Here is a 16,837-nt window from a genome sequence, read left to right on the forward strand (position 1 = left end):
GTGTATTGCATAAAGAAGACCTGTCCCCTTCCCACCCCACCCCACCCCACCCCACCCTCAAGCAGGTTACAGTAGAACCTTGCACACAGAAGATAAAGTGTTAGCCAGAGATTTTCTTCCTGGTGAAGCCCTTCCTTCCCCATAGCAGCAGCCATTCATCTGTTGCCTCACAGGCAACTGCATCTCCTGTGCTAAAGTTAGTGCTTCTGCATATCAAATGGTGTGAAGGATTATTTCTCTTCTGCTTGTGACTCTTTAGATCCCAGCCATAATCTCTTTCACTTCAAAATTAGAGCACATCATCATCTGAAATGGATGTGGCTTAACTTCACTCCTATGAAATAATCTTCTTTATTGGTTTTATAGATGGGGAATGGAAGCATAGAGAAACGTAGCTGGTGTCTCCTCGCCAATACACTCCTAATAAAATCCTTATGAATGTGCTTCTCCTGAGAGGTCTATCAATGGCTACTAGTTGGAGGGCCACCTCCAGCCTCAAAGGCAGGATGCCTCTGAGTACCAGTTGTAGGGGAGCAACAGCAGGAGAGAGAGCATGCCCTCATCTCCTGCCTGTGGGCTTCCAGAGGCATCTGGTGGGCCACTGTGTGAAACAGGATGCTGGACTAGATGGGCCTCCCTGGGCCCGATCCAGCAGGGCTGTTCCTATGTTCTTATGACTTTTACGCACAGTAGGCTTTACCATGAGTTTACGGGGAGGCTTTACTGCAAACTCAAAGTTGTCCCAAAAAACTGCCACAAATCATGGATTTTTTTAAACCCCAGATATAAATGTGCAGTGAAAAACCCAAATTGTGTGTTAACTGCACACCGCCTCCATTCCAGAGGAGATGTGAGTTAAAGGGCTTCAAAAGCCCCTTGTGAAAAGATTCCTGGCATTTTGCTGTCCTTCTGCAGAATGCTTGGTGAGCTTTGTACAGTGCATGGTGCTTCCTCTTCGCAACTGAGTGTCTTTTCCATTTCTGTGGTATGTACAGTGGCTTAAGATATATATCTTCAAATTTGCATATGACTGGCTATGCATGCCTTAATATAATGCTTGCTTTCCTGAGATTTCCAAAATCAGGGTCGCTAAAGAATGAGAACATGCATAGATTTCTCCAATTTTACAATGCATGTTTACATAGACACTGCTGCAACTCTCTATTAATCTGTAGTAGGCACACATACATGTCTACAATTTTGGATCACTATCAATCTGCAATAACTATCACTCTCTGGTCCTATAGAAGCCACACCCTACAAAGGCATCTAGAATGTATGTCTAGCTGAGATTAATTTATATTCTAGAGTTCGCATAAGAAGCAATTATATACATTTCCCAGTCAATTATTAAATACTCTGTGGAACATAAGCTCTTGAAAAAATTGGTCAAAAGGCCATTTGTGACCACAATGACTTTTTCTACAAAATGTATTAAGGGGTAAAACAGTTCATTTTCTCATGAACATTTGGGTAACTCTGTGATACAGCAAAGAATTAAAGCGCAGTTATGGACTCCAGGTTCACATTCTTAGCTCCTGAGCTGCTGTTCTTTGCTAACAACAATGGCTATGATCCAAATTATATACATGTACAGGGAAGAGCCATATGGGCAGCTAGAGCGTTGCTTGATAAAATGTCACTGCAGAAGTTCCCTTGCTGAAGAGACAAGCTGCTAGTTGTTAACTGTACAACTGCTGGTTTCTTTGGCAGCAGAAACTGATGAAGCAAAAATGGCAGGCATAGCCCCAGATACACGGGCATTGTCACTTTTGGATAGGTTTTTACCACCTATCTTGTCCCAAGCAAGGAACTTGGAATGCATTAGTGAATCTTGCTTACCTGCAGCTCCTGGTTTCCCATTAAGCCCTGGGACTGATGTATCATTCTTCAGCTTTTCCTGTTGAAATGTATCTGCTTTGGGCCTGTAGGCCCCGCCACCACCTCCCGCTGCAATGATCAAGGGGACTGGCTTTCCATTCTCCATCTTAACAGGTTGAATTGAGACATGAAGCTGGATTTTAGCTGTGTCAGACATGCCAGTAACATTTGTTCCCCATAAGCTAGTTACAGTTTGTTTCACTGAGTAACCCCTCCAGGACTGCTCTGTAGTCTAAAGTACTATTGCATTATTTATCTCTCCACATCCAAAAAATGAATGAAGATCATTAGTTCTGTCAGGCAGTAGAAGTTACATCTCTATCCCACCCACCCTTCCTCCAAGGAGTTCAGGGCAGTGTTCAAGGCTCTCCATTTTATCCTCACAACAACCCTGTGAGGTAGGTTGGGCTAAGTGATAGTGACTAGCCCAAGGTCACCCAGTGAGCTTTAGAGATGAAAGGGGATTTAAACTGGGCCCTGCCCAGTCCTTGTCCACCACTACACCACCCTGGTGCTGTGAGCAGCTGCAGTAGCCATGAGCAGCTACAGTAGCGGTATTCAGCAATGGTATATACACAGGGATACAGGGATCTCTCGACTTTTGCAGTCTGTGGGAGTGTATCAGGTAGAACTGCTCTACCACTCTATGTGTGGCACAGTGCCTCTTCTCTCAAGGTCTCTTATCAGATGGGAAACAGGGGCTGTCCTCTGACTAAACAACATTGCAGCACAATCGCACACTTGCCAACATGTCCAACATATTCACCTGAATGGGAAAATAGGGACATGTTGGTGGGTATGCAATCCCAGTCCCAGCTGCGTGGAGGCAGTGGGGGTACAGACTCTACAGATAAGGACCTAGTGTCAGTCCAGGACACATGGGCACAGGCCTTAGGCCTTGCTCCGTGATATGGCATGTGTGACATGTGAAACATGAAACTTATATCTTGTTAATTCCAGTGGAAATCACTGGACTTTGAAGGAAACTAGACAGGCATTTTGTTGCCTTGTGAGAAGATGTGGACTTTGGAAGACGTGATGATGGGAACCGTGGGTGTTCTCAGCACCCCAGGCACCATTCTGACCAAGCTGAAGGCATGGCCTCTTGTGTGCAACAACAAGCAGTGACTGCGGTATTTTCCAGTGTGTATCAAAAGCTTTGTGGGTTGCGGGGATGCCATTAAGCAGATTTGAGAAATGTAAAAAAACCATGAAAGTTTAGTGAAAAAAGCCTTGAGCAGCATGAATTCCAATTAACAGGCTCAATGTGGGGAGGTCAACTTCCTACCCTCCCAATTAGTAGCAAGCTGTCTGTGCATCCTCAAAAGGACCACAGTGAGCTGAAGGGAGAGTCAGTAAATGGAGTCCATTAAGCTGACAGGTTGTAACTTCATCTTTACATGGACTGTAAGTGTGTGTGTACCTTAAATATATAAGATGCTCCTCCACCACCACCACCTCCTCCTGCCCATTCATGGATGCTCCTATTTGCCTTAATTTCATCTTCAATCACATTATTTTCACCAACGCAGACTTTCTGTATGATCCCATTGGCCTGCAAATAAGACAAGTCCAAGTTCAGACAGAGTATCAATTCTTCCCATGCACCTGCTAGAAGGTGCCATCAGCCAAAGGTTCCTCCCCTTACACTCTCTGACTCTTCCCCTCCTTGAGCACCGTACTTACAGTGACAAGGCTCAGAGCTGTTGTAAGTGTGGTCATACCAGGTAAAGTCAATGGGAAAGGAATAGATAAAAGTGTCGTGCTGCCAGTTCAGTGAAGAAGAACCTCTGCTTTTGCTCTGCTAGCTGTCTGGGTTAATTTGCTGCTTAATGCAATCATTTCAAAGTGAATTTGGCATTCATAAAAATGTTAGGCATTCCCATAAAGCGATGGCATAAAATTATCACAAAAGAAGCCTTTCTTTCTGCCAATAAGAAAGACATTTGGCCTTCATGTAGATTTCAAGAGGTTCTTCAATAAAGATTAATGATTGGAATGACCTTATAATGGTTCCATTATAGGTGGGGAAAGAAAGGCACAAGTGGCAGAATCGAGGATACATGACTGTTCCCTGATCCATCTAACATACCACCACGCACCAGTATGCTTCAGCCCAGCTTTAAAGCAATGTGGACACAAATGGCACCTGCATGTGAGCTTGGCTGGGTGACAAGATTAGCAGCAATCCCATATGATTTTTTATCAGCTTCTATTGATATGTCCATTTCTAAAGGTAAGTGACCTTAAAACAGTGTTACATATGCTGGTAACCTCCAGGCTTGACTACTGTAATACGCTCTATGTGGGGCTACCTTTGTACGTAGTCCAGAAGCTACAACTGGTACAGAATGCTGCTGCCAGATTGGTCTCTGGGACAACACGAAGGGACCACATAACACCGGTTCTAAAAGAACTGCACTGGCTGCCAATATGTTTTCGGGTGAAATACAAAGTGCTGGTTATTACCTATAAAGCCCTTAATGGCTTGGGTCCAGGCTATTTGAGAGAGTGCCTCTTTTGTCACAATCCCCACTGCCTGTTACGATCTTCTGGAGAGGTCCAGTTACGGTTGCCACCGGCTCGTTTGGTGGCGACCCAGGACAGGGCTTTTTCTGTGGCTGCCCCAGAGGTTTGGAATAAGCTTCCTGCTGAAATAAGAGCATCTCCTTCTGTTTGTTTTCAGGAAGAACCTCAAGACCCTCCTGTTCTTGCAGGCTTTTAATTAGAATTAATTTTAATAATGTTACTTTTAATTTTAATAATTTTAGTAATTTTTAAAAAAACTTGTTTTAATAATGTTATTCTATTGTTTTTATTGTCATGTATTTTAATTTGTGACTTTTAAATATTTAAAATTTTGTACACTGCCTAGACATATACATATCAGGCAGTATAAAAATATGATTGATAGATAGATAGATAGATAGATAGATAGATATGCTCCCCAATGCATGGCAAAGAACAATGGCTGACATGTGGTGCCATCCAAAGCTTGCATTTCCAACCCACTGGGTTTGTTGAACATGTGAAAGGCCGTCCCGGCTGTGTTGTGGAGTTGGGCAGTTGCACAACAGCCTATAATAGCATGTGGGCACTTCTGCAGCACTACCTCCATTGGAAACAATGGAAGTCAAGTGATGCAGTTGCCTGTGCACTGTTTTAGGTCATTGCCAGTATTCCTTGTAACAGAGATTTCCAGATGTTGTTGCCTACAACTTCCATCATCCCAAGCTGTAATGGCTTTTGGCTGGGGATGATGGGAATTATAGTCAACAGCATCTGGGAATCCCTGTTACAGGGGACACTGGTCATTGCTAAAATGGCCTAAAACACCAGCTCATTCCAAACCAGAACCTGCAGTGACTCCAGAGCCTTTCAGTGGGTATCACAAATTAAGGCTGATTCAGAGTACAAATTTCAGAATTTCAGAATACAAAATACAATTTTATTGCCAGATCACCAGACTAAAGGTCTGCCACTCTGTCTCAAAGCAGTGGCCACCAGATGTCACAGATATACAGTAACATCACAGAGAGAATGCATTCATATTGTCTTACAGAATTGCAAATGCAATGCTTTTCAGAATGGTCAGTTCACATATTCTTCAAGCAGCAAACATCGAGCCCTGATTCAGATGTGCATGTGTGTCACTTGCTGATTTCTCGGCATTTGATAAATGCACTGGTTGGATGGCAGCTGAATGTGTGAACCGACTTCATTGAAAAACACCATGGATTCATACCTGATGGTCCATTCATACATGCATGTTATTATGTGATGTTGTGATTATCAAGAGATGTACATGAATGGCTTGCTTTGTGAGCACCCCTTAGTACTGAGCAGATCCCTTTGACCTACAAGACTATAACAGAAATGAAAGCATCCTTGGCTTTTCTTAGGATTTATAGTAGAGAGAGCTTAGGGGCAGAAAAATACACCTAGAATAAAATGAACCTCATAATGAAACACATTCTGACAATTAATTAAATACAATCCTCTTTTGTGATATTTTTAGTTTCTCATGGAAGTACTTTACAAGCAGAACAGAGCCTGATCCATAGGAACTTAATCCTAAATTTATATCTTTAAAGTTTAGCTTGTGGATCAATAGAAGGCTCCCAGAGCTGGTCCACAGAAGGCTGTAGGTGCCATAAAAAAACCAACATCTGCTAACTCTAATTCACAACTGGAGAAGGGATGGTTAATCAAATGACTTAGTGCAATGACCCAGAGAAACCAATAGATCACAATTGGATTAAAAAAAAAAAAAAAGCTTTCATGGCAAAGACATAACTGATTACAATCCAATCAAGTTAAAGCCACTTCCACAAGTCAATGCAATCTCTTTGCCTCGATGAAAGAATTACATTAGCACTCAATAAATCCTTGCTAAGATTACAGTGGCCTGTAATTTAATGACTCCATATATTATAGTGTGCTGCAATGCCCAGATTATGGATACAAAATAAGAGTCTGAATTTGGACAGTTTTCATTCCAAAGAATATTAACCTCCTACATCCTTGTATGTCTGGTAAAAAGGGGGCACATCATTCTTGTTTGATGCTTGTTCTGATATTGCATGAGCTTTTGCAGTAGGCATCCCCACATGAAATGTCCTTTGTTTGGTCTGTAATGACAGCATCAGCATCCAGTGCCTGGGCTCTAGCCACCTGAAAGACATTCTAGCCAAGAACTCTGCTGGATACTCAATGCTCAGTGCAAATGACACTGTGCAATTTCTAGACACCACTTCACATTTTCCTCATCTCAGAGTTTCCATTCAAGGGGCACAAAGCAAAAATCTATTTCAAAAATATATATTTGAAAAAGGAAAAGGAATACAGTCTGAATTCATTTTGTACATAATTCAATATACAGGAACTTAACCACATAGTCTTGCAATCCATTTCTTCCATGCAAACACTATCATGAATAAAGCCACTCATGTCCACTGAAAATTATGGGACAGGGAAGAAGAAACCTCCAAGGACAGCATCCCACACCTGAATTTTCCCCTCAGGAACTACATATATGTGCATATTGCCAAAAATGGTACCCCTATACCATGTCAAAAATGGCACCTGCTCCTCCATAACATGGAGAAACACCTTGTCATATGGTGTTGTCATAATGTAATTTTTTTCAAGATAAATAATGTGTACTGGGATCTCCAAGATCAAACCAACAAGAAACAATAAGATCCCCAACAAACATGTAATGAAAAGCAAGCAATAAATCATTTTAGAAGTGAACCTGGGTATGGAACCCTTCAAATATAGGGGGCAGATACAAGTGTATTACCCTGTGTGCATTGAACATGAGATGTGAATAACTGCATGTGTGTACAGGTGTGTACACACGTGTACATTGTACACAAATTGAATATGTATTGAACATAACACATGAATTGGGGATATTACCCTATTAATCAATAAGCAACATTAAATGCTAATTAAACTTGCAGTCAGGGGTGCCCTTAGGCCTGGACCTGGGGGCCCAGGTCCATGTGCCCACTTTCCTAGAGAACTCCATGATTTCTCCCCAGGGAAAAGCAGGCCCCTTTTGTATTTCTGGAATGGCTTGACCTAGAGTACTGAAATTGGGCTTTAATGTAGACGTAGGAGCAGATAGGTCAATTCATTGATTTGTTTTAATGATTTTTTGAATTATTTTTTTTAAAAAACTTCAACAAAAGCCCGATAAGTGGCTTGTTTCATGGCAGAAAATTACAAAAATGTCTGGAACCGAAGCCTGCCTTGGACTATCATTCCACCCCCATGCGAAGAATTCTGCCCTTTGCCTTCATAAAAAAGTGTGACATTCCTCCGTTTGATCAACCCTTTACATTTCTAGAGTAGCTAGGCTAGGAGTTCTGAAATTGGACACACATGTTCAAGTTGATTTGCCATCCAGAAGGTCTGCATGAGAATCGTGAAGCAAGGGCCATGTGTTGTGGTTTTAATCCCCCCTGCCCAATACAAATGCTGTTGTTGGTTTCGTGTTTGGGCAAGGGACACGTGTTGTATCCCAGTTAGTTTGTGAATGGTCAAGAAGCTGTGTGACTCTATTGGGGCTTGCATAGTCTTTCTTTTTTCTTTTGGAAAATGAACTCTGGCCCAGATCTGAAGGTTTGTGGTGAATGATCAAGAAGATGTATGGATCCATTAGGGGTCGTGCAGTCTTTTTCTCCTTCTTCCCCAAATGCATTCTAGACCAGACCTGTGGTTTGTGATGAAATGTATATATAGAGAGAGGATGCTTATTTTGCAGCCCTCCCCCTGCTGGGAAGCTCATTAGGTCCAAGTCCAAAATTACGTAGCTGCATCACTGCTTGCAGTCAATTCCTGGACATTGAGGCAACTTTACAGTCTCACTCCTTTTTAAGGCTGCATGAACCCTGCTTGGCACTAGTTTTAGTGGGGCACAAATGGGATGGGGGATTCTGCCTTTTCAGGAGTGGACCCACAAAATCCTTTTTTAAGTTCTAGAGTGGGTAGGACCTTATGTAAGGGAGCAATGGAGTTGTAGTGGTGTGTTTTTCTTCTTTAAACAAGAATCTGCCACCTCTGTGGGCAGCGATAAGAACAGTAGTATTAGAAGCACCATTTGCCTCCCAGGCAGCGCCATTTCACTTGACTCATGAGGCAAGAGGCACTTCTAACACTACAGTGCTTGTTGCTGTCTGCAAAGATGGCACGTACGGGTTTAAGGAAGTAAAACACACTGACATGACTTCGCTGCTACATTAGGTAACCACCCACCTCCCCCTTGAACTTAAAAAGGATTTTTGGGGCTCCCATAAAAGTGCAGAATTGCCCGTCATTTTCACCCTATCAAAACTGGTGGAAAAATGGGGGCGGGGGGAGATAAGTGCAGCTCTAGAAAGCGGGGAGATTCTAAAGTTGTTTTACTATCCAGAAATTGACTGTGCATCAACACTAACAATATGGCCAGTAGCACCCTTGAAGAAGGGGATGCACCAAGAGTGTGCAAAGTTTGGATGTCCTACATGGTGCTCTTCTGGCATGTCCTTTGAGCACATGCATGGGCTGTTCATCTGAAGGGCCCTAAAAATGAACTACAAAGTACTTGTTTAAACTTGTTTAGACATCCATAGATGACCTGATGGGTGCACTCTTGGTACACGCCCTTTCTTTCCATGTGTGTCACCAGTGTGTCATGTGTGTCACCAGTGATAATCAGCCTAGTGACTTGTTATTATCATTTAATATGGCTTATTGATTAATAAGACAGCGTCTGTTCACTATTCAGTTTTTCAATTATTCACAAGTGTGTTCATTTGTTTTTAATAAGAACTGACTCTGCCTCTTCTGTGCCTCCAGAGTATAATTACCTCATACATCTTCTTCAGGTTTGTCAGTTGAAGCTGAGGGAGAGTTAAGCTGAGCTGACATGACACCCACCAAAAAGGGAAAGATGGTAAAGGCCCACAGAAAACCATCACCCTTACAAGTATTCTTTTTGTATTGTACATAACGTTGTTGCTACTTGTCCCAAGCCCTTGGGAACCAATGGGAAGGTTAAAATCTAATACAGATTTTTTTTTGAGAAGGATATACAAGATAACTTAAATTAAATCTGCCAGTCATGGCCAGAACAGGAAATGGCGTCTTTAATATATTCTTTTTCATGCCCTATTACAGTAAAACACCAGACTCAAAACAGCCTACAAAACATAAACAAGTGTGCCTAACTTCCTATCCTCATTAATTTCAACAGAGCTTGTACACATTACAGTGGGTGGCAATGAGTGGACGACTGCCCATCAATGGTCTGAAGTTTGACTGTGCCCCTGCCCCCCCCCCCCGAAAGTGCAAAGGCAGATTGGGAAGAGTGATTTCTATGGATTCTCTGCATCCCCTACAGCATCTCACTTCTTTCTAGAAGGTCCTCGGGTCCTTCTAGGGGTCCCTTGGCCCACATAAGCTTTCTAGGAGGTACAGGGGCTGTTCCCCTGAGGAGCGAGTGGGGAAGTTTTCTTGCACAAACTTCCATTCACACAAATGATGGAAACAAAGCCTTGTCAGGAGGGTTGATGACTTACATGAGGACAGGCATCTTCTCCTTGTTGCCCCACCAAAATATACAAAGTATCATTCTTCTGGAGTTTAAATACCCCCACCAAAGATACACCATGTGACCTCATAATGGTGTTCTTTCCTTTGCCACCAGCTGCCCCATAGCCTGAAATTCTGAAAGGAAAAGAAAAGAAGGAATAAGCCCAAGGGCATAAGTGACATAAATTCTTCACATCAAAAGAAAAAAAAGGGAATAAATTTCTCCAAGGACAGAATAACTTGAGCTTCTCTGTCGCAGAATCTAAAATTTCCAGAGTCTTCATTTCCCAAGCCTTTTATTTTTAACTAAGCTGTTCATCTTGGCTCTGCCACAGGGACTGGTTTAATAATAATAATATTTATGCGATTTCTATACCACCCTTCCAAAACCGGTTCAGGGCAGTTTACACAGAGAAATAATAAATAAATAAGATGGATCCCTGTCCCCAAAGGGCTCACAATCTAAAAAGAAACATAAGATAGACACCAGCAACAGTCACTGGAGGATAGGGCCAGTTACTCTCCCCCTGCTAAATAAAGAGAATCACCATGTTAAAAGGTGCCTCTTTGCCAAGTTAGTAGGGGATCATACCTATACTTCTAATACCTAGACTATGAGATGCTCTTCTTATACAGTCAGATGCAAGCAAAGGGCTGGCTATCAGATTGGCTGCCACAAGCAGCTCATGCAGCAGATGAGATCCTGAAAATCTGACCTGACTATGATCATGTCACTTTCTGTAATGTAAGCAATCATTATTCAATGAGGCTGTGATGGACACAGGAGAGGAGGCAATGGCTACAGGATAGGGTCCCCTGAACAGATGCTACGAGGAACAGGAGTCATTGAGCTGATTTGCGGCAGGAAGCTATAATGGCTAATGAGGTGCACTATCGAGCAAGGCAAGCTGGCAGGGCTAATTGGCTGCAATTAGGGGCCATATTTTTCTATGTATGAGTAGATTTTGCACATAAGCAATAAAGCCAGGAACTCACAGAGATGCCGTTAGTGACTCATTCGCCAGCTGTGAAGGAAGAGCAGCAGCAAACCCTGGGTCATGGCGGCTCCACATTTGTCAAAGCCAATCCCTACAAAGAGGTTATTTGTTCTGCCATTGATAACAGGGCACACATTTACATAGTTCCCGTGAGTGCTGATGACCATCTTGTTGGCAGGAGGAAAAAAATGGTTCCAGTAATAGGAGTATATATAAAGACTCTCTCTGTGGGATCCATGGATATAGAAATAGGGGCTTCGTTTTGCAAAGCCACATGCAATTCTGTGTACAACACTGAGGCAGGGGTAAACTTGAACAAGATGTTAACAGCTTGGGAGAGAATGCAAAAACAAAAGGGGGTCACATAGAACCTACAGGCTGCACAGGCACCAAGGCAACTGTATGGAGCCTGCTGGTTGGTTGCACATTGCAACTTTTGCTTAAAAAGAAAATCTTTCATATTTGCATAAGCTTACTTTGTAATGCCAGAACTTCTAAGGATCTGAGCAAGGAGATAAGCAGGGATCATTTCGCCACACTTACATTTAAATTCCAGTGCCTAAATACAGAAGATATGCATGTCCCTATCCAAGTCCAGCACAGGGTCTTCTCCAGTGGCTGTTGCTAGTGTCTACCTTGTGTTTCTTTTTAGTCTGTAAGAAAGCTTATTCCTTATTCTATGTAAACTATTTGAGAACCACAACAACAACAACAACAACAACAACAACAACAACAACAACTAGCTGACCTGGCACAGAGCATCTGCACTCCTAGTTCTCCCTGTCTCTTCCCCACCCCCAGCCCCAGTTCGTTCTCCCCCACTCCAACAGCCGGCCTGGCCGCCACTTCTTCTTGCTGCCCAGCAGCCAGCTGGCCACTTCCTCTCACTGGCCTCTCACCTTCCTCTCCTCCTCCCCTCGCCCACGAAATCTCGTGAGAGTTGCCACGCATGGGATTAGTGATGGGTTTGCGAGCTGCCATGCATGGGATTAGCGACGAGTATGCCATATATAGATATAATGCCACTTAGGAAATGCAAAACTTATATTGATGGGAGAGAATGGGGAGGAATAGATCTTTTATTTGTTACAGTATGAGCATATTTTGGAGAAAAAAGCCATAATTTTGTATGTGTCTTACTTCATAACTGAGAGGATATGCATGCAAAGTTTTGTATGCTGGTAATGGAACCCAAGAACAAAATGATTTGTAAGAAGCAGACCTTAAAAGAAGCCATTACGTTTTTAGTGCCATGAAATTGTATGCATGCGTGAGTGCAGCTCTATATGTGGAGTGTAGTTGAGAAATGTAATTCTACACCGTGAACCCTCTTTGCTCATGCAGCATCTACAGTAAGTCAGACTTCAGAACTGGATTCCTTCCTGCAGCCCTCCTCCTCCTCCCGTTTCTGCTCCTCCAAAAGACGGGGTGTATGTGAATGTGTGCACATGTATCAATAGCACTTTGCTTGTCCACAGTGGACAAGCTCATGCTCCAATTGCATGTATAATTAAAAAAAATTGGCACAAATCAGATCTATAAAAACATGGGAGGACAACTCAGGGAACATTAGAATGCAACAATTTGACAGCAGTGTTGTTGGGATGCTCCATTAAAAGTGAGTGGACAAAAGATGGCAATTTCAGATGAAACAGCTAGTGTGGAAGCAGCCCCATTGGTCACATTTTATCCCATTTAACAAATAATCAACCTCTCTTGTGTCACTACCTCATTACCACCACCACTCTTGATGCATGACATACTTTATGGATAGTTGCAAAAACTGAATAGTTCCAGCCAATACAGGCTAGGGAGTCTAGTCACAAGCTCCTAAGAAAGTAATAGCCTCTATCATGACCACCACCACCGAATGGTTGCCAACTGACTTAGGGAAACATCCTTACCAGATATGCCATTAATGGTGGCTGTTCTCATTACAGGGGTGCCAACTAAAATTACTATGCTGGTGTGATATCTTAAGAGAGCTAGGGATAGGGCCATAGCTCAGAGATAACAGCATCTGCTTTGCATGAAGAAGGTTCCAGGTTTGATCCCTGGCATCTCCAGGTAGGGCTGGGAACGACTCCTGCCTGAAACCTTGGAAAACTGCTGCCAGTCAGTGTTGACAGTACTGAGCAAGATGGGCCAATGGTATGACTCAGTATAAGGCAGCTCCCCATGTTCCTGGTACCCACTGACATTGTGCAACAGGCCATCTTGTCATGCCAGCACAAAGGATGTTGTGAGTTATCACAACCGTTAAATGACTGACACTAATTATTTAAAGACAGATCCCCAAATGCACAGCATCCCGTAAAACTAAAACTCAAGGCAGCATATTGATAACCTATACTTTTGATCTACTTGCAGATGTTATCACAGAGCAAAACCAGCCCTGGGTTGCTGATATAATTTGCTTCTTCCTTGGGCATTAACATTAAAGAAATGAGACTTCTGTGCATATAATTTACTACTATTCTCTTTTGCTTTGGGGTTATATTTTATACGCGTACATACTATATGCTAGCCTTGAAAAATACTTCTCACCCATTCTCCCACAGGCAAGTCATTCTTTTCTGGATGGCTGAGTGAAACATCATTAGTTTTTTCATTATCATCAATCGCCCTGAAAATGGGTAGGCGAGCAGATTTGGTGCCTCTCCTAGTCAATTCCACTAGGCTTCTGCTCTTTGTTATTTTGTGGGGCTGCAACACTGAGTCATAGAGGGCAGTTGAGAATCTAGCCTCCATAGTACAGTGTCATTTTTCCAATCAAAACAAAACTGTAAACATAAAACCAGCACACTGGATTGTGCCTCGGATATTTACATGCAGTACCGTGGACTTCTTGATAGAGCTTTGCATGAAAATCAATGGTACATCCATGCCATTGCCATTAAATTTTTTTTTAAGAATGTGAGCCCTTTGGGGACAGGGAGCTATCTTATTTATTATTTCTCTGTGTAAACCGCCCTGAGCCATTTTGGAAGGGCAGTATAGAAACTGAAATAATAATAATAATAATAATAATAATAATAATAATAATAATAATAATAATTTCTGCGACAATATCTATAACAACAGCAACAACATTGACAATAAAATTCTGGCATCCCAGGTCCTTGGGAAGGACTCGATGTCTGGATAAAACAAACCAGTCAATAACACCTGTCTGACTGTGTAAAATAATAATAATAATAAAATGTATGAAATTAAGTCCCTAGATTCTTTGTTTCAGTGGAGAAAGTGACTGCTTTAACTGGTCTGTCTATGTAACATAGTCCTGTATTATTCTTCAGCTACAAGTGGTAAAACTCTTTCTTCAATCAGCAATGACAACAGTAAAAATGATCCTGGTAACAGATCAATTATATTAAGCATAATCATGTTTGACTTTGATCATTACCACCAGCTCCTAAAATGCAGCCAATTAGGCATTACCTCTTGTATTAAGAGATTACCTTGAACGTGATTCTCTATCAGGACATGCTTAGAACTGCCTGCAGGTTGAACTGACAATAATTAAATTTGCCAGCATCCACACTAAAAAATGCAGACAAAAACAACAAAAGGAATAAGGAAGATAGCATTTGCTGAAATGCCATGCTTTTCATTAACCCTCAGTAGACTTTGGGGTGGATCATACCCCTCTTGAGAAGGAAAGGGGGGGAAACCACCATACAATATTCTATTCAGTGTTCCGCAACTCCATCTTCCAGGTCAGGATAAAGCTTAATGAGGTTAAGTGCCCTGTGGAGCTTAATCCACCACGCCCCACCCTTGTAATATTGCCTAAGAAGGCCATTTTTAGTAATACAGATATTGGGGGTAAAAACAACCCCAACTGGGGTTTGAAATGTGCACTCACCGTTCTAGGGGTCAAAAAGACCCCACAAAATGCGTCATAATCTATCTATATTTCTCTTAGGCATACCCATTGCTAATTCCATGTGTCGCAGCTCTTGTGAGAGTTTGAGAGCAGCTGCCGGATAGTGACGGGGACAGGCAGAAGGGAGGGACTAAAATGGTGGCGGTGGCCGGGGTCCGATGGGGAAAAAAGATGGCAGTGAATGGTGATGGCAGCCGGCTGGCAGAGAAAATGGCGGGGGGGAGGGGGGAGAAGAAGATGGTGGAGGCCGGGCTGGAAGAAAACAATGGCGGTGGAGGAGGGCATGTGGGGGGAACGGTGGTGGCGGCGGGGGGGACAGCACGGAGAACGGCAGCGGGGCGGGGGGAAGCAGTGGCGATCTAGCAGTGCAGATGCTCTGCACCCAGCCCAGCTAGTACTGTAAGAATACTTTATGTCTGTAGATGTGTAGACCAGAACCTGTTCTTTTCATGTCTTGTGGGAAAGAAGCATAGAAGACAAACACACAATATCGTTTACCAATAATGCTATGGGGTGACATGTACTCGAGTACCTTCCCTGTGTCTTTACTCCTTTCCACAAACAGTTAGATGCTAACTGCTAACTGGGCAAAGAGGCACCTCTTACCGTGGTGATTCTCTTTATTTAGCAGGGGGAGAGTAACTGGCCCTATCCACCCCCAGCACAGTACCTCCAGTGACTGTTGCTGGTGTCTATCTTGTTTTTTTGTTTTAAGAATGTGAGCCCTTTGGGGACAGGGAGCCATCTTATTTATTAATTATTTATCTATGTAAACTGCCCTGAGCCATTTTTGGAAGGGCAGTATAGAAATTGAATTAATAATAATAATTATAACAATAATAATACATTAGTGAACAGTGCTGATTTTTTATTCTGTAGTTGGTGTTATACATAATGCAACCTCCAGGTTTCTTGTTACCCCAATATCAGGTTGATATAGTACATATGTAGTCTCTTTGGGATACTACATACCCTCAAATGTGATTGAGAAAAGTGACCACATATTTCATTAGGATTCTAGGAAAGATCTTTCATGTTCAGTCTCTATGTTCCTTTTCCATGGAAGGAACAGGTTCTGGTCTAATTAGCTATAAATATGAAGCATGCTTATAGTACTTTGAAGGCATTACGGGGGTGTGTGTCTTTTTGACCCCTAGATCTGTAAGTTCACAATACTTTTATTTCAAACCCCAAACGGGGTTGTTGATACCCCAATATTTATATTACTTAAAATTGCAATTTTAGACAATATTACGAGGTGGTCGTGGTGGATGAATCACTACAGGGCACTTAATTTCATTTTTAATTTTTTAAATTTTTTTTAATTAATTTTCATCCTGACCTGGAAGATGAAGTTCCACAACACTGAGCACAAAGGTTTATGATTTTTTTTTTAATTTCTCAAAGAGGTTACAACTGACCTCATTTTCCACTGAAAGTTAAAAACCCTAGGCTCACACTCCTAGCACTAGAGCTCCATGTTTTTTATATAAAAATATTTCAATATGCCTAATATTTAATCCAAAATTTCACAGCAGTTTTAAAAAAATGAAAAACATAATGGACAAAATCAACCATAAAATAATAAATAAAACAAACAAAAATAAAAAACAACAACAATTAAATAATAGCTAGCATCTAGACCTGTCTAGTAAAGAAGACTAAACTAACGACAACGGGTACAGCAACCAGCCTTAGAACTGATAATGAAATCACTGATGTGGTGGATAGCTTCTGCCTTTTAGGATCAACTGTCAACAGTAAAGGATCCAGCAGTCAAGAAATACGCCGCAGACTAGCACTTGGTAGGGTTGCAATGAAGGCCTTGGAAAGGATATTTAGATGCCCTGATGTGTCTATACCTACAAACATTAGAATCGTTCGGACAATGGTTTTTCCTGTGGCACTCTATGGATATGAAAGCTGGACTTTGAAGAAGCAAGACAGAAAAAGTATTGATGTTTTTGAACTTTGGTTCTGGAGAAGA

The 16,837-nt window shown here is 42.1% G+C and overlaps 1 protein-coding gene across 2 annotated transcripts in view; it reads right to left on the reverse strand.

The window, feature by feature from the left end:
- Positions 1–16,837, reverse strand: part of LOC128349761 (ALK tyrosine kinase receptor-like) — a 134,090-nt gene that overhangs the window by 59,662 nt on the left and 57,591 nt on the right. For both annotated transcript variants that reach the window (XR_008318981.1, XM_053306674.1), the window contains exons 5-7: positions 9,951–10,098; positions 3,305–3,436; positions 1,843–1,987 (exon numbers count right to left, since the gene is read on the reverse strand). Coding sequence is in view for 1 of the 2 variants with exons in the window: in XM_053306674.1 (XP_053162649.1) it covers positions 1,843–1,987; positions 3,305–3,436; positions 9,951–10,098 (425 nt within the window). In the remaining variant the exon portion in view is untranslated. The remainder of the gene's footprint in view (positions 1–1,842; positions 1,988–3,304; positions 3,437–9,950; positions 10,099–16,837) is intronic.

This window comes from Hemicordylus capensis, chromosome 1 (assembly GCF_027244095.1).
Source record: "Hemicordylus capensis ecotype Gifberg chromosome 1, rHemCap1.1.pri, whole genome shotgun sequence".
Classification (NCBI taxonomy): Eukaryota; Metazoa; Chordata; class Lepidosauria; order Squamata; family Cordylidae; genus Hemicordylus; species Hemicordylus capensis.